The 25,257-nt window shown below is 59.9% G+C and overlaps 1 protein-coding gene across 1 annotated transcript; it reads left to right on the forward strand.

The window, feature by feature from the left end:
• The first annotated feature begins 14,664 nt into the window (after positions 1-14,664).
• LOC138064818 (collagen, type I, alpha 1a-like) lies at positions 14,665-20,420 on the forward strand. The gene is made up of 3 exons (XM_068928794.1): positions 14,665-14,808; positions 14,915-17,302; positions 20,409-20,420. The coding sequence occupies exons 1-3, from the start codon at positions 14,665-14,667 to the stop codon at positions 20,418-20,420; spliced, it is 2,544 nt and encodes an 847-aa protein (XP_068784895.1).
• Positions 20,421-25,257: the final 4,837 nt, after the last annotated feature.

The following is a 25,257-nucleotide window of genomic DNA, read 5'->3' on the forward strand; positions in this document are numbered from 1 at the left end:
ATCGCAAGCGGATCGAGCCTGGGGTGGCCTTTACTGCTCTGCTGCCCAGGCCCACGGGCTGGGGACCCTGCGGAGATGTGAGGGGGGTGACGGGGCTGGAGGGAGGATGCTGGGCTGAAGAGGGCGGGGGAAGTCTTCTGCCTCATGCTGGAGGTGCAGCCCTAAAGCATCTCTTTGCAGGTGGGATGTCCTCACGATATACAGCCCTGGCTGCCGCACGCCAGGCAGGGATGGACACTCAGCCCCACTGGCACCCTCGCAGGATGGGGCACAGCTGGCCAAGGGGGCTGTGCATTGCCGTTTCAGAGCTGTCAGAGCTGGGGAGACTTAGGGTGCAACTGAGCCCTCCCAGGAGCAGCTTGCAGTCAGGCCTGGGGTTCATGCTGAAGGTTAGAGCAAGATGCCTGAGCGCCGAGCAGGAGACCTAGACCTGCAGGGGTTGAGCTTGGCCCCCGCCATGTCTTGGATTAGCTGCAGGCTGCCACTGTTACAGAGCCTTCCTACTCCCCCAGATCTCAGCCATGAGTGTGCTGAGACCGTCTGCAACTCACGCCACCCACCAGCAAGGGGCTGGGAGGCGTCGGACAGGGTGTTGCACGGGGACTCAGCTAGCCCACAGCCCTCTTCCCCTCTGGGCGGAGAGGTGCGAAGAAGCTAGGCTCTAGGCAGCACTTGTCTGCTTTCTTCTTGCCGCTGGCCGTGCTGTCCTGCCTCGCTCCGCGCCCTGCAGGAGCCTTGCAGGGAGCCTCCGGTTCCCCAGCCCTGGCCCAGGGTACCTCACTTTGCTGAATCTTTCCCTGAGGATGCTCCCCTTTAGGGTGAGCGACGTGCTGCTTTATTCGGCCTGGTGACTGTGATGGAGAGGTGCCAGGATGCACGTGTGGGCAGGGGGCTGGAGAAAGGGGAGGTGAGCTGCAAACAGGGCCAGAGACAAGCATCTCCGCAGACAAGTCCTGGCCCCAGAGGACTGGGCAAAGGGGGAGGCGGTGGAGGAGGACCGTGCTGGGAGGCTGGGAAAGCTTTAAGTGCCTCTCCAGGGAGCATCCTGACCTGGCAGGCCTGCGGCTGAGTGCAGCCGTTCCTGGAAAAGCAACGGCGAGGAGGAGCGCCAGCCCTGCCTGGCCAGCCCCCGGGTGCGCGCAGCGCCACGGCCGTGCTGGCAGCGGGCCAGGCTGTGCTGGCTGGGGCAGGAGGCTGGAGGGGAGCCGCTGTGTCCTCCGGGCCCAGGATGTGGGTCCTAGGGGGATACGTTGGAGCTCAGCAAGCCCCAGGGGTGCTGGGGATGGTGCCCAGTGTGGGGCAGGAGAGAGGCCTTGGGGAGTGCGGCCGGTGCTGAGCTGTGGGGTTTGCCTGGCAGCTGCAGGCCAGCTCCTGGCTCTGCTCCCTGCCCTGCTTGGTGCCCGCCAGTGGCCTTTGAACCCATTTCCTAGCAGCCGAACTGGTGCACCAGACCCCTTCCCTGCCGCTCAGCCCAGCACCCTGGGGGCTATCGGTGCTGCAGCCGGACACCCGGTGCGGGGGGGGGGGGGGGCGCAGATGCACAGCCCCACTCTCTCCAAGGCAGCCAGGACTGGAGCCCTCAGGGCTTTCGAAGTTTCAGGGGTCACATTGCCTTCTGCCCTGGTACTCGCACTGCCTGGCGGACCCCTGGCAATCCAGCTGCCCGGATGCAGCCCCGTTTGGGGCCTCCTGCTTGTTTGCATAGTGATCAGATGCGGGCTGGAAGGATGCAGCTGCCCTGGGCATCCAGGACGATGCATCCTGGATGATGCTGGGAACAGCTCTGCCTCCTTCATGGAGGTCCTGTGGGCTGGTCCTCCCCAAACTGCCCATCCCCAAGTGTGGGATGTGCAGGGCTGTCCCAGAGAGCCCTCTACCATGTATAGGGGAGCATGGAAAGAGGCTATCCCTGTTCCCATGCAGGCTAGATGCAGGGCAGTGGTGCGGAGGAGCTATGGAGCGGGTAGGAAGGCAATGTCACCCCCAGTGACCAGGGCACATGCGTGTGAGGTTCAGGATCCGTTTGTGATGCCGGGTGGATGCTCAGGAGGGCAGGACCATGGTGTGACGGTAGTGTGTGTGCCCAGGGCTCAGGCACTGTGTCAAGCGGAGTGGTCCCGGCTCCCGCCGTCCCGCTGGGCTGCGCAGAGCTGCCCTTTCCAGCCTGATAAGGGCACGTGCTGCAGAGGAGCGATGCAGCTGGCATGCAGAGCTCAGCCCCTGTTCTGCAAGGAGCCTCCAGTAGCCTCCATCTCCCGCAGAGGCGTCGATCATCTGTGATGCTCTTGCACCTATAGGGAGAAAGAAGACCAGCTGGGCGTGCTTTGGAGCGGGCTCGAAGGCAAAAGGCTGTGAAAGCGGAGCAGGCAGCGCCGGGCTGCCGGGGGAGGGCTGTAGGGGCGGAGGTGAGAGCTGAGCCGCGGCGGGAACACGCGTTTTTGTCAGCTCCCCCCCCTCCCCCCCTTCCCCGAATCTCGCACGACGCCCGCGTGTAGGTCACTGGCTGCTTGCAGCGACGCGGCGTGTGGGCTCACCATCTGCGGCTGGCGCTCGCCTTCTGGAGCGCGCAGCCCCGGAGACGCCTGGCAGCGCTGCCCCGCGCCCCGTGCCAGGGCTGCCTCCCCGCGCCGCCCTCGGCCTCCCCTCGGCCCCCCCGGCTCCCGCCCCGGCCCCCGGCCAAAGCCCGCACGCGGGCCCCCGCTCGGGCATGGGCTGCAGGGCAGCGCGGTTGCCCTCTGCTCGCCGGCGCCAAACGTCTGGAAGAAGCGGCTGCGCGACAGCGACGAGCGCCTGCACCAGCGCTCGTTCGTGCCAATCAGCGCGGGGTTAGGAGCAAACAGAACTTGTCAAAATACTGGATATCTTTTTCCGGGAGATTACCGGTTTGGCTGGCGGAGATAATAGCGTTGATGCGCTGCGCGCAGGGTGGGGAGAGGCTTCGGCACACCTCGCGGCAGCTGCCGCAGGAGCCGAGAGCCGTGCCAAAATCAGCCGGCAGCGGGGTGCAAAGCGGCTGCCTCATGGGCTGCCGCGTACCACGGCTGGCAGGGACCGGGAGAGCGTCACCCGCCGGCGGTAACGAGCCGCGGTGGAGCGAGCCGGTGCCGGAGGGAGGCGGCGTGTGAGCCGTGCCCTTCCCTGCGGCCGCCCAGCCTGCGCCCCGGGGCGCGTGTGCTCCCCCTCCCCGGGAAAAGAGCCCTGGATCCCACCAGCCGCGGGCTCCATCCCGGTCCCCAGGTTATTGGGGGGGGGGCTTTGCTCCCCGTGCGGCCGCCCGGCAGCCCCGGCGGCACCTCCTGGCCCCTCCGCCGATGGCTCTCCGTCGCGGCTCCTGCCGTCGGAGCGGTGACGACCGCCAGCCCCGGCCCGGCGGCGGTGGCAGAGCCGCGGCCCCTCTGTCGGGGAGCGCGGCGAGTCTAGGAGATGCTGAGGATTTGGGGATTAAGGCACTGCCGCACAAACCCTGCAGCCGTTTCCTCCGCGGGGCTCAGGCAACGCGCCCCGCGGGGACCAGGGAGGTGGAGGCACGAAACGTGCCTTGCCCAAGGTCACCTGCAAGTCCGTGACAGAGGCTGGGACAGCGCACGTTTCCCTCCAGGTCCTGGAGAGCCCCGTAAGCAGCCAGGAAAGAGCAGGCGGTAACGAAGCCGAAGTAGGTTAAGGAGGGGCAGCAGCTGGCTGCGTGCCTCGCTGCCGTGGCGCTGGCTCTGCTTGCTCTGAGTTTGTCCCTCCCGTCCTGGGGCCGGGATTCAGCGCTGTCGCAAGGCGCAATTCCCGAGCAGGCTTGTGTGCCCCGTCCCGGAGCGAGGGCTGGCGCTGCTGGCTCCCTCCCCGGCAGCTTTCCCAGCTCTGGAAAAATCCCCTGGCGCAAAGGCCCCGAGCAGGATCTGCCTAATGGAGCTGGCCTCAGCGCCGGAGCTCAGCAGGCCCTGGGAATTTGCAATCAAGGTCTGTCAGGATGCGACGGAGAGCAAAGCGCTCGGCAGCCGAACGCCTGGCTGGAGCCGGGCCAGGCACTGGGCTGTGCAGGGATGAAGGCCCTTCTTTGCCCACTTGCAGATCCGAGCTGAGGTCCCGGCTCAGCCCAACCCAACCTCCCCTCCTGGGGCAGGAGCTCTTTGTGCTGCCCCAGGAGCTTTTAGCTTCATCCAGCCAAGCTCCCCTCGGCAGACACAGGGCCCCGGCCTGGTGTGGAGCTGAGTGCCACTTCCTCTTCATCCTCGCCGCTGGGTCCCCACGTCCCCTGGGCTCAGCTGCAGCCTCCCCAGACCTGCTGCACTCACAGCCCTGGCTGGATAACGGGCTCCACCTGCTCCTCCGGCTGCTGAGCAAGGAGATCCGGCTTGCATATCTGGCTGTCTGCCCATCCATCCTCTTGCACATCCATCTCCAGTGGCTGAGGGCTGCTCTCTGCTACCTGCTCCCGTCCCACACAACCGTTGCAGACCCAGGCAGGGCTGGGACGTTCCCTTTTCCCGGTATAGGACTGGGCTGTGGAAACTCGGAGAAAGGGTGAGGTGCTCAGCCCTGTGCTGCCTTGCCCAGCCATTTAACCTTGTTGCTCCTGCACGAGCTGCCTTCACCCCCGTGAGAAGGGGTGGGGACCAGAGCCAGGACCCGGGGAAGGGGATGCTAAGAGAGGACGTGATTTGGTGCTGCAGACAGGTGCCAAAACACCCCAAAGGGAGCAAAGGAGAAGGTGCAGAACAGCTGGGGCACAGGGCTGTGGGTCTCCCCTGCGCTTGCTGCTGCAGCTGGCAGCTTGCCGAGCCTGGCCCTGGGGAGAGGAGGATGCTGCCTCCCGACGGATAATAGCTGAGCACTTCAGAGCGCTCTAGCTAGGAGCACTCTTGCAGGCATTAGCTAAATGACCCTCTCCACGGGGCCACTCCAGGCACCTGGCGAGCAGCGCTCCCCTCCAAAGGGATCAAGGCCAAGCCCTCTGCCCATGGCTCTCCGGGGACTGATACCCGCTGCTGCAAGCAGGGACAGCACTGTCCCCTGAGGGTGACTGTGGAGCAGGGAGAGCGGGAACGACCCTTGGCATTGCCCCATGGCAGAGCTGGGGCCGAGCGGGTGCGGGGAAGGGCTTTGCCACTGCAGCATCTCGCTGCCAGTCCCACAGCGTCCTTGCAGAGGACACCCTCGTCCCCACACAGGCAGGGCGAAGAGGGCCAGCCCGCTGCGGCGGCCCCCTGCGGCGTCGCCGGTCCCCGTGCCCTCCCCTCGTGGGGCCATCTCCGCCGCAGGCTGTTGGAGCCGCCTCACAGAGGAGCTTTTCAAGTGGAACGGAAACGCCTAATGAAGGCCGACTTCATTAAACGGGGCTGTCACGGGGATGACTGCTGCCTTCCTGAGCCGCTTTACGAGCGATAAAGCTGTGCATGAGGAGAGGAGCGGAGCAGCCAGGGGAGAGGGGCAGAGCTTTCCTTGCATGCCTCTGCCTGCCGAGAGGGTACCGCCGGCACCGTGGGGGCCCGTTTCGGAGGCTAGGGGTGAGCAGGCAGGCCCTGAGGCCAGCTGGCTCCAGGGGAGCTTCAAGCTGGGGGCCGGGAGCACTGAGTCCGACCGTTGCACCCCGGCCCCAGGGCATGGCTGGGTCCCATCCTGCCGCGGCGTTGGGATGCAGCGTGATGCGCACCCGACCCCAGGGTTATGAAAAGCTCCCATGCCCTCATGTTTAGACACGGGCTTTGTGCCTGCAAGCTGGACCAGCAGCCACCACGTTGCTTTGGTGTCCCCCCGAGGTGGGGAAAGCCACGCAGCACGTTGCACCGGGCAGGTTCCCGCACCACAGCGTCCCACGGGGAGGCTTTGTGCAAAGACCTGTCCTGACCTCCCTAAGGCTAGAAAGCTGGTCCTTCACCCACCTGAGGTCCGTGCCTGCTCCCTCAGGTGCGTTTCAGCCCCTTGTGGGACTTGGTACCTGTCGCCCTCGTGAGCCCCATGGCTCAGAAGAGGGGCATCTCCGACCAGCGTGAGCGGGTAGCGCCCTGCAGAGCAGCAGGGCCCCAGGCCCCGGCACGCCATGGCTTCGTGCTTGCCTCTTAATCAGCTAATTGTGTGTTTGGGGTTTCAGGCGAGGGCCCCAGCCTGGTGTTGCCATAACAACTGCATCAGCATCACTTTCAAACATTTACCAGGCAGACTTGAAATGCAGAGGGGAAAAAAAAAGAGACGAGGCCAGAGGGTTGATGGGAGGGCAGACTAAAAGGGCTGCCTGCGCCTCTTGCATTATACCACGAGGAGTCCCGCAGGGCAGAAAGCACTGATTAAAATGGCTCTTGCTGGGATCCAGAGGCTTTTTGGGAGGAAGAGCAAATGCCCCTGCCTGCTGGAGTCTGTCTGAGACACTGTTGTTAGTAGGATCATCTCAGCTTCTTCAGCACACGTGGGCAGGGGGAGAGCTGTGAGACGCACAGCCAAGGTTGCGTCCCCAGGCAGAGAGCACGGGGACAAGCGGTGGGTGCTGGCCCCACGGACCCGCTGTTCTCAGTGCTGGCCACGCTTGCGATCCGGCTGGATAGCGCTGCAGCACGGTGGAGGAGGAAGAGGAGATGGGTAGGGGGGTGATGTGCTGCTGATCTTGCAGCTCAGAGGGTCCAGCCCACATTTGTCCATGCCCTGGTGTCCTCCCTGGTTATGATGCTGGGATGCACCTGAAATCTATCAACACAAGAGCAATATCCAACCATGAGAGTGCATGTGAGTCCTTGGAGACACATGAAAGCCAGAGCCTGTGGTGCTGGCATCCTGTTCACTACTGCACCAGTAACAAACCAGTAACTTCCCTGAGTACTTGCTGCGTTTTCTCCACCCAGATGCTTTGCGGTGGCTTCTGTCCATCTCGCTGCATTGCTCTGAGGCTGTGCCGTGTCTGCTGGCTGCGCTCCGGCTCTTGCCTGTCCGTGGCGCCTCGCAGTGCTGCAGCCTGGGATTCACAGACGTCTTGGGGAGGGAGGCAGCGGCGAGACAGCAGCACCCTGCAGGCCCCCAGCGCAGGAGGTCTGCGGCCGACCCCTTCCGTCAGCAGCGATATTGCAGGGCACAGGAGCACTCGTGGGAGCAGCGGGGAACGAGGGGCAAGAGGCTGTCAGGAGCACAGCAACGGCCTTGCAGGTGCTCTGTGAAAAGCTCTGTGATATGCCAAGCTGCTGTCAGAGGGAAAAACCTTCACCTCCACCACAGAGGCAGGCAGGCGTGCATCCCCGCACGCTCGCACTGGTCTGGCCGCTGCAGCGTGGCGCACAGCGCGTGCCATCGCAGACCTCTGCTGCTGCCCATGCCGCCTCCACCTCCAGGTGCTGAGGCTACATGGCCCCCAGCTGCCTTCTGGCCCCTCTGCTCAGCCCTGAGCGCTCCCTTGGGTGCTGGCTGGGAGGGTGCTGGGTGGCAGAGAGCAGATGGAGCACCCTGCAGAGTCCCCTCTGCCCCCTGGCAGGCCTGGTCCCGGTGGCCTTGGGCACGTGGACACGTGCTCTCCTCGCTTTCTGCGGCAGGGTGTTATTTGTCTCCAACTGTGCTCTGGTCTCTCCTCTCCCCTCCTTGGCAAATCTGCCTTTTTGCCTGCGTCCTTTCTGTGAGCTGGATCAGGCCTCTCCAGCACCTTCTGCCTGGCTAGTGGGCTTGGGGCCATCCCTCCTTCCTAGGGATGGTGTGAAGTCTCACTCGCATCCCAGGTGACGGAGGTGCCCCAGGGTGGGGGCTGTAGAAGGGGGCTGTGTCCCCCCTCCTGCTCCTCGTTGCTCCCCCACCTTCCCTACAAACCCACTGCACAGATTAAAATTTTATACGCTGAGCAACACTGGAGCCCAGAGCACAGCACGGCTTTGCAGATCTCAGTCAAAGGAGGCAGGAGGCATCAGCTGCTGCAGGGAGGTGGGGGAGGTGGGGAGAGGGGAAGGCAGGTTGGAGGTAGGAAGACCCACAAGGAAACCCAGTTCCTGCGGGTGACATATACCCTTTTGACACCCTGCGATGTGGCTCAGCCTCGAATCACTGTGGGTAAGGCTGCTCCTTGGGTTGCTTGGTCCCCAGAGAAGGGCTGGTGTACCCTGCTCTTTCCTGGACATGCAACTCACACCGGCCCCACTTGCCTCCTTAGAGCCCGTATGTCTCTGGGGATGAGCCTTTGCCACCAGGAGAGCCTGATGGAGGCCGGGGGCTGCTCCTCTGGCATAAGCGCTCTCCTTCCCTTCCCCTCGCCCAGCCTCAGCTGTCTACATGAGATATGCCCCATCGCCCACTGCAGTTGATGAACATCAGTCGGCACCACCAGAGAGCCTCCCCACCCACCGGGACAGCGGGGCGCAGTGACATGCGCTGTCTGCGATGTGCTGGGGGACTCTGGCCATACCAAGCTCCTTCCAGCAGCTCTTGGGTCCCTTGGGGGCCACATGTCCCATCTGTCAGTCCCATGCGAGGGTCCCAGGTTGGTGCTAGTTGCCCCCAGGCGGGGGACTGAAGTGTGCCACCGTGTTCGGGCACTGAGCAGGTTGCACAGCCGGCACAGAAGCTGGCATCTGTGGCAGACCCCAGGGCCCGGGGGCCTGAAGCAGAGGCTGAGTCCCCCCTCTGCTGCGTTATTCCCCGTGTTTTCCAGGGTCGTTTCTTGGGCTGCTGCTGCACCAGCTGGAAGTGGCTGTGACTGTGTGGTGGCTGCTTCTAGCCCCAGGTCCCCATTTCTCTGTGGATGCAGTGGTCAGAGCAGGAGTACGACTCAGGCTTCGCTGGGGAAGTGCCAGGATGGCCTGTGCTGCCCAGTGCTTTGCAGCAGCTGTGAGCTCGGTTTGCCTGGTGCCAGGCACCAGCTATCAGCCTTGCCGAGTGTCTCTGTGCGGTCCAGATGGCTTTCCACTGGCAGAGCACAGCCCTGGCAGCTCGCGGCCGCTACAGACGGTGCGCAGACAAACAGACCCCCTGCGCACCTCGGAGACCTGGCATGCATGGTGTCTGCTGCCAGGTCTCACCCAGAGCTTGCCACAGTTCAAATCAGGGCATCGACTGGTGCTGTACACCCTGCTCACAGGGCAGGAGGGCAAATCCTACCCTTCCAGGCCATGCAGACACCCCTGGCTGCTGCTGGTCCTGCTTTGAGGCAGCAAGATGGGCAGCTCTCAGCTGATTCTATCCTGTAGCTTCAGAATAAAATTGCCAGTGTGACCTCCCTGTGGATGGTGGGGAGAAGGGGCATGGTGTCTTGGACCTTGCATCCCCTCCCTGGAGGGCCTGGGCACTACTTGCTCCCATGCAGGCTTCCTGTGCCTCTGAGGGCTGGGCGTGAGGCTCCTTTCCGGGCAGCTCTGGCCGTGAGTTTTACGGCTGCCTGGAACATCTCCAAAGGATTGATTTACTGTAATTCCTCTGGAAAGCAACTTTTGTGATTGCTAGCCTGCAGATCTCAAGCTGGACTTAAACAACAGGATCCTAAAGAGGCCATGAATAATTGAGCCTAATAAATATTAATAACTTGCCTGCATGGTGGTAGAGCATGTAATTGCAAGGAGCGTTCTGGAAGCACAGCTCTGAAGGCAAACATGCACGTGTGGCAGGGCCAGGGCAGAGCCCCGTTAACACTGAAGTTGCCAGGCTGTGCAGAGCTGGCAGCGCTGTGTGTGGCTGCAAGCCCTGCTGCTCTCTCCCAAGGGTTAGTGGCCGTGGGCAGGGAGTGCTGGCCACCCCATGGGTATTTAGCAGTCGTCAGTGGATTTCTCTCCCTTGAGCTTGTCTCCTTTTGAGCCCGTGCACGCTTGCAGCATCCTCAAGTCCAAGCCAGAGGAAGGTATGTCCTAAATTCAGGTCAGCCTCTGGCTGCTCCCTGCTCTGCATCTCCAAGGACCAGGTGGACCTCATGCATGGTCATCTCATGCTTCATAAAAACTGATGTATTATGAAACCTGGCTCTCAGGGCTGAGTGATGACAAAAAGGCACAATCTAAGCTTCATATAACCCAGCAACTCCCCCAAAGTTTGGGTGCAGGTGGGTGTGGATGAGATGAGACATGAAAGAGGGATGGGATATGTACGCATTTCTACCTGTGAAAAGATGGTGATGGAGAGCACCCAGCCACCTGTCTAGGCTAAGGGACATCTTGCAGGAGAAGGTTGAGACTCCAACCTTTGCTGAGCAGCATTAAGCTGTTGATCAGACCTTGTTTTTAGGATCTAGTCCAAAAATGCTGACTTTTTTGATGAAATATAATGATGAAACTCAAAACAAAATGCAGCAGTTCTTCTTCTGGGATGCTCTAGGACTTCACTGAATTGCAAGCCTGAAACAAAACTCATGCCTGTGGCTTTGCCAGGGCCTGATCAAACCCAGCCTTTCCCAGGCTTCTGTTACTTAATCCAGATGAGGAAGAGAAGTCTGGAAGGGATCACAAATGCTTATGTGGAAGGGCACAATCTGCTCCACTGCAAAGGCTCAGCGGTGCTGTGAGCAGGGTAGGAACATGCACACAGTGGCTTTGGCAGAGCTTTCTGGATATCCAGACTCAGGCTGGGGAGCCCATAGGCCTGCCCCTTCCCAGATCACCATCAGCTTTGCTGCCTGATACTGACGGGGTGAAAAAGGAGGCCTGCATGGCTATACAGAGCAATGGGACAGAAAAACCATGAGCTTACAGCAAAGCCTGCGGGTGGCTGGGGTAGGCTGTTTCCCAGAGCCTGTCCAGAGCCTGCTGCTTGAAAACTGAGGTGCTTGGACAGCTGAGAGGAAGACCTGAGACTGCTCGGCAGGGGCATGGCAAGGCCATTTTCCCCTCAGGAGCTTTCCCCCTCATTGAGCAAAGGTTTTTTCCCCTCAAACTGCTTAGCTTTTGAAATTGCATCTTGTGCATGTGATTTCAGACGATAACAGCTTGCAATTATGCAGCACTTTCCACACCAAGGATCACACATTTCTTTAATGCCTTTGTACAATACTGACTACGGCTGCTGCTGGGATGCAAAGCTCTAGCCTGTGCAGAATGGTTGCTGCTAGGATCCCCCAAATTATTCCTCCATCCCAGGCTGGAGATGGTTCGTCCTGCAGGAGATTTAAGAGTGCTGTTGGCTGCATGGGGCCTGGTGTCCGGGATGGCCAGAGCAAAGGGGCACACAGGATGTCAAGCGATTGATATCTCAGGTGGACTCTAACCCATGCTTTATGCATTTTCCATTGCTATGTGCTTGCAGGATGAGGCCTGACAGTGATGGTGAGGATTATCCACCCAAGAGTCAAAGGATTCCCGCAGGAAAGAAGGGCTCTGTGCTTTCTGGGGAAAGGGAAGACATGATTTGAGCTGGATGAGTAAAGGGAGCAGTAATTGCTGTGAGGCTGATTATGGAGTCCAACCTCTTGGAAGTCGTTTCCAAGCACATAAAGGGCAAGAAGGTTTATCAGCGGGGGTTTCCCAAGATCAAAACATGCTGGACTCCAAGGGTGGCAACCAGCAGCTCGACACTCGGCTGGTGGCCAGGAGTGAGTGAAGCATCCCAGGGCTGATACAGTGCTGATACCGCTCAACATCAGCGACCTGGGCAATGACACAGGATGAATCTTCAGCAAAGCTGCAGGAGATACTAGGCAAGGGTGGCACGGTCGCCTGGCACAGTCTCAGTCTGGATGGATTAGCTAAACATGAGCAAACCTCATGAGCTTCACCAAAGAGGAATGCAAAATGCAGCAGAGAGTGGAATAGCTGTAGGCTGGGAGCCGACTGCCAAGCGGCAGTGCTGCTGGGAAGGACCTGGGGGTTATCATGGGCGTCGGGTTGAACCTGAGCTAAGAGAGCGCTCTGATCACAAATAAGGCAAACCACATCCTGGGCTACATTAGGAGGACAGTGGCTAGAAGATCAAGGGAAGTTATTATCCCCTCTTTGGCGCTGGTGAGGATGCACAGATCGCTCAAGTGTTTCTAGAATAGCTTCTAACAGCAGCGCTCCCACAGCTTCCTTTGTTGTTAAAGAGATGTGGAAATGCAGAGGATGATTAAGGCATTGCTGCAGGAGCAATAAAAGGGAGCCATAGTGCCTTATCCCAAGGCACTTAGAGTACTTGGTTGGGAAGTGGATGAAGTGGTATCTCCTGAGGGTCCCATATAGTTCAAATGAGACATCTGGGGAAGCCAGGAACTTTACACTTAGATATTAGCTTCTTTTTTTGGATGGAAAATTAATGAAAGGCTTGGCTGAAAAGACCATGCTTTTTCTGTGGTCACAGATACCCTAAACTATGGCAATAGCAAAATGCTTCCAATTATTGTTTGCTGCTACACAGCTGAAAGGGAACAATACTTTGTCTGCTGGACCGTGTTCAGGCTAGCGATGAACCTCCTTCAGTATTTGAAAGTGTGAAAGAGTAAATGTTTTGTAGCTTGGCAGACCATTGTTATTTGCAGCTGACAAACTGCAAATAACTTTGGGCGATCCCTCTGTGTTTACAAGGGAATGGACAACAAAAATAAATATTTGCCTAGGGTTGACCACTCAGCTTCTGCATCATGCAGAGCTTACTCAAATCAAGTCTGATTTTAGGAGCTGGGTAGCTTTCAATCCTTCTTCCTTGTCAGCTACAGAAGCTTCAGAGTTTTAGATGAGACCTGTCCGTTGTGGGTGGACTCAGGCAAGTCCCCACGTGGGGCTACCTTCATACACTGGAGTGGAAAGGAAGATTTAGGGGCTCTAATAACTATCGGTGCATGAGGGGAAAACTGTGGAGTGTCATTCTGAGAGGTTCTTAAGGCTGGTGAAACCTGAGAGGGCTTTCTCCACTGGGTGAAAAGGTTGTCACGCGGGATTGCATTCACTGGGGTATCTTAGTCCCTAGCACCTGCCTTTGCAAGTGATTGCCGAGCATCAATCCCCAAACCCTCTCTGATTCCCAAAGCTTTTAGGCTCCCTGGGCTCCATTATACTGAAAGGCAGCAGCACGAAAGAATATTTTCTCTTTGTAAACAGAGTTAGTCAGACACAGAGACCTGCTTAGCATCGATCCTGTTAGGCTGGACTTCAAATTCAATTTGTTTCCTTTGTACCTGTGAAGAGTTTGGTAAATTGATTTAAACAATGAAGATGTATTGACAGTGATTACAGCTGATAAATACCATTTTAAATAATAAGATGAGGCTTATAATCACTAAATTGTTTCCTTGAGGGCAGCAAAAATGTACTGTAAAGAGAAGAATGGTATTTCTCTAAGATATCCCTTGAAGTCCTGGCCTTTATTTCTCATGGGATTGACTCCATTTTCCATCCATTTTTCAGAGGAGGAAGCTCTAAGGAAGTCAGAGTGAAGCTAATAGTCCCCAAATCTGCAATTTATGCCACTATTGTAAACTCTGCATAACCGTGACTGATGAATATGCATCGTAGCATTTCCATGCGCAGCAGAAAGTAACCTACTTCCAGCCCCGAGCCAGCTGCAGTAGCTCTGTCTGCCTCTTTCTGCGTCTCTGTGCCAGGAGTGGGGCTGTAGGATTTTGGGATAGATGAGGACGCCACAGGAAAACCCTGAGTCTGGACTTGGTCTGTGGGTTAAGGGCAGCTGCAGCTGCTAGCCCACCGCAAGGCTGTCGGTCGTGCTGCTCTGTGCCTGCCTCCCCTGGACACGTTTAAGGGATCTGGGTCTCAGCGGAGTTTGGGGTTCAGCGAGGTGCCAGCCGGATGCAGAGGGGTTGACGGCAATCTCAGAGACAGCCTCGACTTTGCGGAGGTAATAGCAGCAGAGATGTGATAGACTCGGATGAACAGCCAAGTGACACTTTAATGAGTGTCAATGGGAGGCAAGAATTAAATCCTGCCGGCTCATTAGCATGGGAAGAAGTGCCATCTGCCACGGCTGGCAGGGTTCGCTGCTGCCGTTTTGGGGGGGCCGATTCCCATGGGGAGTGGGGAGATGAGACCGGTGCCTGGGAGGGCCTGGGCCACCTCACCTGTGAGGGCTGCGTCCCTGATCCCTGTCTGACCGGTGGCTGAATCCCATCTTTCACGGGTACCACAGGGCATCGGACATGTGGCTTTCGCTACAGTCATAGCGTGTCTGGTTCACACTAATAGGAGATGCCTGGACCCTGCTTTGTTTTAACACGTGTTTCATGGCATTGTGAATTTGTATGCTGTTTCTGCAGGCACCGTTGAGCTGTGGATGGTGGGCTCTGGCCGTGCCACCTTCTCCTGGCTGGTTCCCACCTCTCTGCAAGCAGCGGAGGACCAGGTGCGTCCTGGAGCTGCACGGGAGCTGGCCGAGGGCGTCCCTGTTGCTGGTTTTAATGGAGTGCGAAAGCCAAGGTGATGCCAGAGGGGCCAAAGGAAGTGTCTGTCACCCAAAAAGCCAGGCGTGACGCCGAGGTGTCGGGGCACCTGGCAAACGGCTGCAAGAGGACTAGTGGTGGTAGTGTGAGCGCCAACGTGGCTTCGGGCAGGGCGCTGGGAGCCCAGCAGGACTTGCTGGATCCTGGTGGGCTCGCGAAGCCGTGGGTCCGTGACCTCACAGTGGTGGATCCGTGACCTCACAGCGGTGGATCCGTGACCTCACAGCGGTGCGTCTGTGACCTCACAGCAGTGGGTTCGTGACCTCACAGCAGCAGGTCTGTGGCCTCACAGTGGTACCCATGGGGATCGCTCCGCACCCCCTCCGCCTGCCCGGCCCGGCCCGGCCCGGCCCGTCGCGGCCCGTGGCGCCATGCTGGGCGCCCTGGGGCCGGCGCTGCACCGTGGCCTGGCCCCTCTCGGCACCAGCGGTGCCCTCCTCGGCCCCGGCCTCCTGCTGCTGGCGGCCGCTGCGGCCCTGCTCGCCGCCGGCCGCCGCCGCCGCCACCGCCGCCAGGTATGGGCCAGGTCGGGCCGGGGTGGAGAGGGGAGGGAGGTGCCGGGGGTGCGTCCTGCCAAGTCCCTTCTGGTCTGGTCCCATTGCTGTGCTCCTGTGCCCGCAGAGCGGTGGCCGCGGCTGGTGGCGCCGGCGGCAGGCGCTGGGCGAGGGCCCCGGTCCCGGCCCCGGTCCGGAGGTGCATCCCACCGGCAGCAGCAGCAGCAGCACCGGGGCCGAGCCGCGGTGCCGCCGGGCCGGCTGCGCCCGCTGCGCGGCGGCCGCCCGGGAGCTGCAGCGGCGGGTGCTGGCGGCGCGGGCCGGGCCGGCGGCCGGGCTGGGGCCGCGCTCGGTGGCCTCGTGGGGCTCCAGCACGTGGCGGGCGGCCTGGTGGGACCTGGAGGAGCTGGTGCGGGCGGGCGGCCTCTCCTGGGGCTCCTCCAGCAGCGACAGCGCGGCGGGCTCGGCCCGGCGGGGCGGGCGCTCGGGGCACCGCTGCCCCTTCTGCCCCCCGCCCCGGGGCCGGGCCGCCCCCTCGGAGCCGCAGCCGGAGCCGGAGCCGGGGCCGAGCCCCCCTCGGAGCCGGAGCGCCGCGGCCCCGGGCCCGGAGGGACGAGCCCCCGCCGGGCGCGGAGCCGCTCGCCCGCCGGGCTCCGAGCGGGACGGCCGGGCCTCTCCGTCCCTGCAGAGCCACCTGGCTCGGAAAGGCCTGGAGATCTGGCTGGGGGCGCTGCCCGGGCCGGTGCGGCGGTCGCAGCAGCGAGCCGCCCTGCGGCAGGGCCGCCCCGGCCTGCCCAAGCCCATCGGCCCGGGGCAGGCCCGGCCCCTGGCCCGGCGGCGGCTCTGCCCCTGGCTGCAGGGCAAGGCCGACGCCGTGGCCGCCAACGTGCTGCAGAAGCACCTCCAGGGGCTCTGGGGGGTCCCCAACCCCACCGAGGAGTCCCTGGCCCGCCTGGTGCCCTGCCCGCCGCCGCTGCTCGCCCCCCTGGACCCGGGGCCGCCCCGGGGCCCGCCGGCGCCCCGCTCCGCCCCGGCCTCCTCCGCCGGCTCTTCCCCGGGCGCCGGGACGCGGGGGCCCGGCCGGCCCCCCCGGCGCCTCCAGCAGCAGCCGGCCCCCGAGCCCCCCGGGAGGGCGGCCGGGGGCGGCGAGGCCGCCGGCGGAGCCGAAGATCCCCCCGCCGGGGCCCGCTCCTCCGCCGGGCGCGCGCCGGGCAGCGCGGCGCGGGACGGCCCCCGGCGCCGGGGCGGGGGGCTGCCCCCCAGCGCCCAGGAGCCCCCGGGGGGGCCGCTGGCTCCGGGCACGGCCGCCCCCAGCCCCGAGCTGCCCAGCCCGGCCGCCGGGCCGGCAGGAGCGGCCGCGCCGAAGGCCGGCGCCGACCTCGAGGCCGATTCCTCCGCCGGCGAGGACGGGAGCCGGCCGGGCGCCGCGGGGCCCGTCGGCGCGTCGAAGCCGGAGCTGAGCCGCGACGTCCGCCGCCGGCTGTGGCTGCACGCGGCGAGGAAGTGCCTGGAGACGCGGCTGCGGATGCTCCCCGCCGCGGTGCGGCGGTCCTTGGAAGCGTCGCGGCCGGCGCCGCCCCAGCTCCCGCCGGAGCGCCTCTGCCCGCCGGAGCCGGCGGCGCGGCCGCGGCCGGGGAGGTCGCCGGGGGGCCGGCGCCCGCCGCCCGTCCACATCGCGGTGCCCGAGGCCCTGTTCCTGCCCGAGGAGCAGCGCGAGGCCCTGGAGCTGCACGTCCGCGCCAAGCGGCTGCAGCGCCGCGGGGACCTGCTCGGCCCCCGGCCCGGCCCGGCGCCGCCGGGCGAGGAGGAGGGCGGCGGGGCGGCCCCCGGGGCCGGCTCCCTGCCCGGCGCGCTCGGCGGCGCCGGCGACGAGGCGGCCGCCACCAGCGAAGCCCCGGGGAAGAGCCGGGGGACGCCGAAGCCCTGGGCAGGGCCGGCGGCCGCGGTGGTCTCTCCGGTCCTCGTCCCCGCGGCTGCCGGCTCGGCCAGGGGGGACGCGGCGGCGGCGCCGCCGTTTCTGGAGAAGGAGGCGAGAGCGAGCGCGGAGGCGAGGAGCCGGCCGCAGATGGAGGCGCAGGCAGGGGAGGAGGAGGAGGAGGCGAACGCCCGCGGCCGGGAGCCGCAGCCCGCCTGGGGCCTCGCCGCGTCGCCGGAGGAGCCGCCGGCCGGGACGGAGGAGAGACCCAGCGCAGCGGCGCCGGCGGCCCTCGCCACGGCGCAGGAGCCCCCGGCCGCCAGCGAGGGGCCGGCCCAGCGGCAGGGCGTCCTTGCGCGGTGCCGTGCCCCCCGGCAGGGAGCCCCGCACGGGGACCGCAGCCCCCCGCGGCAGGGCCGGGGCTGCTCGCCGCCGGCCTCCGTGGCCACGCTGCGCTGGAGCAGGAGGCAGATCCTGCGGGCGCTCGAGTCCGGCCTGCAGGAAATGGCCCAGAGCCGGAGCCAGCGGGACGGGACGGAGACACCTGTTCCCGAGCAGCCTCCTTCCCCTCCTTCACACCTGGAGGCCCAGCCCCAGATGGTGGAGGGGCCCTTGGGTGCCTGGGGCTGCTGTGGGGCCCCCCCATGCTGTTGCCCACAGCCCCAAACGGAGGAGTCATGGGCACTCCTGGCCCCCCACAGCCCTTCATGGCCACGCCAGCAGCATCATCCTCCAGCAGAGGGGACGGGCAAGGGGTCCATGGCTGCCAGGTGCCCAGCACCCTCTCCATCCCTGCCGGAGGCTCAGGGACCAGCAGCACTCAGCACTCCCTCTCCAGGCTCAGCAGCTGGGACAGGGACAGATGCCAGCAGCAAGAAGAAGGCACCGAACATGGCCAGGGACACAGGAGCCAGCCCTGTGGAGCAGCGGTGCTGGGTCCCTGGTGTCGCAGTGGGGACTGTGCTGCCTTGGGGCCTTGGGGGCCATGTGCCTGGTGAGGAGCACGGGATGCCAGGAGGCACGCGGGAAGGGAGAGGCTTGAAGACACCAGAAGAGCAACCATCTGTGCGGGAAGCCGAGCAAAGGAAGGGGGTTATTGCCTGGATGGCACAGGGCTGCACCCGGGATGCTGGAGAAGAGACCATCGCTTGGAGCGGAGACGTGAAAGACTGCACAGGCGGCTCCTGGGATGTTTGGGAGGGATCGCAGTGGGTCCGGGAAGGACAAGCATGGGAAGACAGAGGGGGATGAAAAGGTCTGGACCATTTGTCCTATAGTCCCATTAAATCCTATTTTTCACCCCACAGTGGTAGTCATTCGCTGTGCTGTGAACTGTGGGCAAACTCAGAAGTGCTTGGAAGGAGGGTCCTGGGACAGGGCTGGTGCTGGGTGCCATGGGGTCCCTGAGAGTGCCATGAGCTGTTGCCCTGGCTGTGCCTGCCTGCTGGTGGGTGGCCAAGCTGGGTGGTACGCTCCGTGGGGTATTCGCCGGTCTCACTGCAGGCTGGCCCTGGCAGCAGGGATCGGGGAGCAACCTTGTCTTGCTGGCCTGGGGCGTGGGAACCCCCCAGCGAGAACCTGCCTGTGTGGTCCCTCCAAGCCTGGCCAACCTAGTGGCAACCAGATGTTTGTGTGATACAACCTACTCCGAGCTTCCCTGCTGACAGTGCTGTGCCTCAGCTTCCCTCTGCTTGTGTCCAGGCCAGCCTGTCCAGGTATTTTCCAGAATTTCTGTCAGGCTCATTAGAAAATTTCCCCATTTTAAATACTGACACAACTACATTGCCTTCAGTCCTCTAGAATTTCTCCCCCCGGCCCTGAGCTTGGCCAGACTTCAGCAGCTCAGAGGGAGCTTTGACCATTTTGCGTGCACACAGCAAGTGTGGCTGGTGAGACTGCAAGGACTTTGCCGAAGCTGGCAAATGTGCTCCTTGGTTCCTGTTGGACATGTTTCAGTATTGCTGCAAGATGTGAATGTCTTGTGCAGCTTCCTTCCGAAGGCGAACTCCAAATGCCTATGGTCTGGTCCTGCTCCACAAGAGAGCCTTGTACTTACCAGCCTTTTGGGGACTATGCTGTAAAATACTTAGTTCTTCAGGATATCTGGTTAACAGCTATTCGGCATGAAAGATGAGGACAAGTGAAAGGAGGAGTAATGCATTAACCTTGCAGATGCACAGACCCTAAAGAACAGGGAATGACAGAGGTTTCAGCTTACTGACGGCCAGGCCAGTGCAAGGGCACGTGGAGCTGCGACGTTCAGCCAGAGCTGGGGAACAAGAAAGAGGGCAATGAGATCTCCCTGCATCTCATGGGACAGAGCAAGCTCTTCGAGGGGTTTTTGAGGGAGGGTTGTGCAAAATTGGATGTTTTAAGGGGATGGTGAGAATGTGCAAATGGGATGTGTCATGGGATGTTTGAGGAAGGGCCAAAGGCAGGGAAAGGAGGGGTCAGTGTGGATCGGGGCGGGGGGGAATAGGCATGGGAAAACGGAGGAAGGGGAGTGAAAGGGGCCGGTCATACACTTGCCTGGCTGAGTCCTGCTCCTTCTCACCACAGTCTGTCTTCTTCTTCTTCATCTCTTTTCCTAACTGTTTCTCGTGTGCTGCACAGGGACCAGGATGGACACATCCATTTAGCTGCTGAGGAGCAGAGGGGAGGCCCTGGGGCCAGGGGGGACCATCAGGGCTCTCAGACAGCCACGAGCGGATCTCACCCTAGGCAGCCCACGGGGACTGGGGCACTGTGGGACGCATGAGCTCCATCACCAAGGACATGCACCAAAGCGATGAGGCTGGTGGAGAGCAAAGCAGCGGGGACAGAAAAGGGGTAGCTGAGATAGCATGTTCTTTGAAAAGAGATTATTAGAGGTTACAATCTGAACTGCACAGTGAGGAAGGGGACACCTCTGGCTCGACCCTGGTGGGTTCAGCAGAGAAGGAGAAGTAGCCATCAAATTGGGTTGAATTGTCATGGACAGATACAAATGGGAAGTTGGGAAGTGTATAAAATTGGAAAAGAAGCTGAACACTCCTGGGAGATCTCCATGGCAGACCTCAGTGATGATGAGGAAAGTCTGTTTCCAAAAAGAATGAAAACACTGTTAAGCAAAATGCAGAAAGGAAGAAAATATCTGTATTCAGTATTTGGAAGAAAGCAGGAAGGCTTCAAAATGCTTTCCAGTCTATAGGGCACAAGAAAGGGTGATAGATGACATACACTCAGGGCAAATATTTTAAAAGAAGCAGCAGCCCAGATAAATTGTACCCAAGAGCCCTGAAAGAATGGGCTAAAGGATCTTGGCCTCATTGGTATTTATTTCGAATACAACTGGAATTTCCCTGGTGCTCCCAGGAGATGAAGGAGCAGGCAGGCATTTGCTGAGTATCTCCCTGCTCATACATCCACATCCTCCTGAGCAGAGAGCATCCTTCATGTGAGTCAGGCACGCAGAGGTGGGATGGCTCTTACTACAAGTGTCTCGAAAGAAGAATGACTGCTTGCTCTTTCTGGGAAAAATCTGGAGCAAAGCAAAGCTAACGCAAGTCCCAGATGAGGTTTAAAAGATGAATGGGAATGCATGCTATCTCCCAAATTTGTCTCCCTGGCTGTCGCTGGTGCCAAGGTGGGTTCAGCTGCACTCTCCCCATGGGAAGGAGCTCATCTCTGTGCGGCTCTATGCCTCTGCCTTCTCCTTTGTCCCCAGGATGGTGAATAAATGTGAGTAGTAAGTGAAGAGAGAGCCTTTCTCCCTGAACATGGGGGCACCCTGTGAGCTTGCTGCTGGGGCACTCTGCAGCTCAGCTGAGAGTGTCTCTTTGTGGTATGCACATGGACCCAACATAACAGCCCTTTAGAGGTTCAATCACCAGTCTGCCAAATGGCCCTTCATCAAGAAAACACCGTAAAGTTTCTTAGTCTGTGCTTCTTGCCAACAGAAAGTCCTTCTTGCCTCCAGAGTAGCTTCCAACTTGCTTTGCCCAAGTTGCAGTTTTCCTGCACGTTTTCTGTTGTTTGCACAATTTAAACCATGAGATCTCTTGAAATCGTGTTTGCAAACTGCACTGTCATTTCTTGTCCTTTTCTTTGCTGTTAAGGATGTTAAGGATACCCTAGAAAGCATATTGGAGATAGGAATCCCTGCAACAGTTTAGGGACTCCGGGTTGCTCTGATCTGAGGACGGGCTGGAGGCCATTCAGGAGTGTGTGTGTGTGACCCCGGGCAGCTGCAGCCATCCATGGGGACGTGGCACCTGCCAGCCTATTCCCCCGAGACCAGTCCTGGGCTTGATATCATTCAGCATGATGAGAAATGAATATTAAATTACTGCAGGCAATGAAATGATGAATGATGAAATCTCCAGGCACAGAGACAAGTAAGGAGCTAAAATATTGTAAGAGCAGCCAGACAGGGAGGCTTTCGGCAGTTGCTGCGAAGGAGGTGCAAGAAGGTGATCTGATGGCTCCCTCTGGCCGTAGGCTCTGTGAGTCTGAGAAACGCGTTCTGTAGCTGCACCATTTCCACAGACATCCAAGGAGCTGCGGATCCTGTTCCTCTCCTAGAGCCGTGCTCTGCAAAAGGCTTCCTCCACCGACAGCTCCTGTGAGCTACTAGGCAATGCAGAAACACAGGGTTGGTGCTCGCAGGGCATCACGCACAGGTTTTTAGGGCACACAGGAGGCTGTGAATCCTCATTTCCTGGGAGCCTGAGCAACAGTTTTGGCAATGCACTTGGATCGCTAAAGGCAAAAGGGCTCAAGCTCTCTCCTGCTCTGGGGAAGTGATTATCGCCCTCTACTCATCACTTGCTACACCACATCTGCAGAGCTTCTAGCTGGGTCCCTGAGTACAAGAAAGACATCAATAAAGTGGAGCGAGTTCAGCGGAGGTCACCAAGATGGTTGGGCTGGAGCGCTTGTCCTGTGAGGAAAGGCTGAGGGAGCTGGGCTTGAGCCCAGAGAAGAGACAGCTTCAGGGGGACCTCACAGCAGCCGCCAGCACCTGCAGAGAGAGGACTGAGGAGATGGAGCCAGGCTTTTTATGGAGGTGCACAATAGGAGGATGAGAGTAGTCTAACTTGGAATAGTGGGGAGTTTGGCCCCTGAAGGAGTCAAGCACTGGAAGAGAGGCCCAAAGATGTTGAAGATTCTCCAACCTTGAAGGTTTTCAAGACCCAGATGGGCAAAGCAGTGAGCAACCTGGTCCGATCCCACTGGTAACCCTGCTTTGGCAGGAAATTGGACTAGAGACCTCCTGAGATCCCTTCCAGAATGGATGGAAGGGCCCTGCAGTGGGAGAAAGCAGGGAGATCAGCAGCTGAAAATGGACTTAACCAAAAGGAGCCTAAGGGAGGAACAGGGGGAGGCTGGAGAAAAGGACTATCTGGATGCTCACTGGAAGTAAAACCTGCTCTACCCTGAGAAGCTCCTGGCACCTGGTGCTGAGCCTGGAGGTGAGCTGATCTTGGTAAGGCCTGGTCAGAGCACAGGGCTCTTGGAACTGGCAGAGGAGTGGGAGTGGGATCGAACAACTTGAGAAGTCAGACAAATTTAGATAAGAAATGAAGCCAATTTCTAGCATTTCCTTCTGGATTCAGATTCATCCCAGCATGCTCTTCTGCCAGCTCCTAAGGAGACCCAAGAGGAGGGATAAGGGGAAATTAATGGAGCTGTTTGGAAAGCATCTGTAAACTCTTTGGCCTGGAGCGGCAGAGCGGCTGGGAGCTCACGCTGGAGGGCCACAAGGGAAGGGGCAGAGCACGGCCTGGGGCAGTCTGCGTGCTCCCACGCAGGGCACATACCCTGGGGCCAGGGGCCGAGCCACTCGGGTGGTGGGGGATGAGAGCTGCCTTCCTGCGGGGAGAGCAACGGGGTGCTGAAGTCTATGTTGGGAACAGAGCAGGGCAAGAGCTTATGCCTGAGTTTTGGGGGTGAGACGGGGTGAATCCAGGGAACATGCAAGGTTGAGAGAGGAAGGGCTAGGCTTTCTGGCAGGACCCGCGTCTGTCAGTGATTCATGAGGGCTCAGCTGGGCCTGGGCGAGCTGATTAAGCGTGCATGGGGACGTCACCAGGCACCTCAGCCAGCTGGCTAGGAGCGGTTCAGGGCCAAGCTCTCGCTCCCAGACGTGGCGGCTGCATCCACCGACCCTTGGGGCTGGCCCCTGGCCCTGCTCACCCCACAGGGCAGCTCTGCATTTAGCGCTGTGCTAGCTGGCCCGTCTCAAAAGCATGCGAGGGAGTGTGTGCACAATTTAGCAGTGTGCATGGTGACCTTCCAGCAGGATCGCTGCAGCCTGAGCATTGCTCTGGGAGGACATAGTCACTCCAGGGCCTCGGCTCTAATAGATCAAGAGGTATCAATGTGAATAAGACCCAGAGAGACTCCTCTGAAGCAACAGGCAGTCCCTGGTTTTGCAGCAGAGGTGCTGAGAAACCAGTGCCTGCAGGTATGGAGAAACCAGAACGGAAAGAGACAAACCATACCACCACCACAGTTTTCTCCATCCAACTGCCACTGACTGTAATAGGTCATGATGGTGAGAAATCGAGTATACAGCCTTTTCTCTTGTTCCTTTTATCCTCCCTTGGACACTTAGTCATGTGAAAAGCTTCTCTACGTCCCTGTGATTTTCCTGGATGCTGTCACTGTCCTGATTAAGAAGACAACTTGCCTCTTTTGCCACGGTTCACTGCGAGGCTGTCCGTCACCGCTGCTGGTTCCTGGGGTCCTCTGGTCAGTAAGTGCAGTGTCCCGGTGGGCTCCTCTGGCAGCTCACCTGGCTGGAAAGCCTGTGCCTTTTTCCCAAATGCCTTTCAGGACCATGCTTATTTCTCCCAAAATATATAACTGAAAGTGTCTTTTCCTATTTCTACTTCCACCTCTGCTTCTGAGTGAAATTAATTAAACTGTTTATTTCTCTCAAAATCCCCACTCTGTAAGGCTGAGCCATGGTTCCGATTTAACTGACTTTAGGTTTTGGGGCCAAATTATCCTGTTTGTATTATCAGCAAGAGCTTAATGCTTTCATGACTAGAATGCCTTACCCTGGGAATAGCCTGCCGTGCTGAGAAAGGGATGAGTTCTTCTCTAGCAGAAACGCCATGAATAGGACACCTATAAGGCTCCCTGCTTCGCAGGTCATTCAAATCCCTGCTCCTGGGGCTGCCGCAGGTCTTTCTCACCTTGCACCTTGCCAAAAGGCAGCCCCTTACAGGCCTCTCCTATTAGGAGGATAAGTTTGAGACAGGCTTGGGTACCCCAGAAAAAGAATAGGACTGCTTCAAAGCACACGTGGGACCCCATTTTCTTCAACAGGAAGGTGTTGCACCAGCTCCAGGCTGTGAAACAGCAATAGGCAGTCACAGAGGCTGGCAGGATCTGGTCCTGATGACACACATGCAGCTACATGTGGCTATGGGACGGGTGCATTTAGCCTGAGGTTTCTGCTGTGCAGCAGTGTAAGCATTGCCCATTACCTTCCTGCAGAACCGCTCCCTGGCACGCAAATGCATGAGATCCTGGCCTGGCTGCAAGCAAGGCTCAGGTCTGCACCATTTCAGCCTGCTAGTAAATCCTCCCCAGCACAACACGAGGGGGGCTGGTCTCAGGAAGGGAAGGGTCGTGTCTGTCAGCGGTCCATCATATCCTGCAGTCAGCCAGATGATTGCACCCTCTTCTTCCCCAGTGCGATCGCAGTGAGAGCAGCTGCAAGCAGCTTGCTTTTACACAGTGGCAAACACAGGGGGCTACAGATGGTCTGGGGGTTCAAGGTGACCCCTCAAGCTTGTTAGTAGACAGAAGGCGACCTGTTTACTTTGAAAGGGACAGCGGTTTGCTTGGTGGGTGGCTGCTGCAACCTCAGCACACAGCTGGACAGATGCAGGGCGGCTTATCTGTCATCTTGGCCTGGAGTCTCCTGGCTGTGAGTGTTCAAACGCTACAAAATCTGGAGTCAATCTAAAAGTGCATAGCTCCAGCCAACAGCTACTGCCTGCCGTTGTGGTGCTGCAAGGGGCAGCGCGGGGACATGGGTCTCTGAGCTGGGAGGACTGGGCTGGAGGCTCCTCTCCGCTTAGCCCCGCTGTAACTTGCGCCCTCCTGGGGCTTCCCCTTCCCAGAGGGGTGAGTGTGTTAACACGCTCAGGCACCTGGAAGTAAGATCTGGGCAGACTTTCTGGGGAGACAAGGGACACTGGGACCCAAGCTGTGTGCTGGAAGGCACTGGGACACTGGGGCGCCTTGTCTCCAACCTTGCTGCCTTCATCAGCTTTCCCTTTCAAGGACCTGTGCCCAGTGACCCCTGAGTTTGCTGTCCCTAAGCTGATGGCTGGAAGTAGCACTGAGCAGGCTGGTCTCTGGCTAGGCTGAGTTAACACTGAGCCCTTCCCAGGAATTCCCTGCACTGATGCCATAGGCTTTATTAGCCCAGCAGCTTTTGTGCAGGAGCACTGATCGCAAAAACTGTTTGCAGCAGCAGGCTGGAGCTGTTTGCAAACCTCCCAGGCTGGGTCTTTGCCTTAATCTCCGTGATTAGCCCAAATGGAAAGGAACAG

Source organism: Struthio camelus, chromosome Z (genome assembly GCF_040807025.1).
Source record: "Struthio camelus isolate bStrCam1 chromosome Z, bStrCam1.hap1, whole genome shotgun sequence".
NCBI classification, from domain to species: Eukaryota; Metazoa; Chordata; class Aves; order Struthioniformes; family Struthionidae; genus Struthio; species Struthio camelus.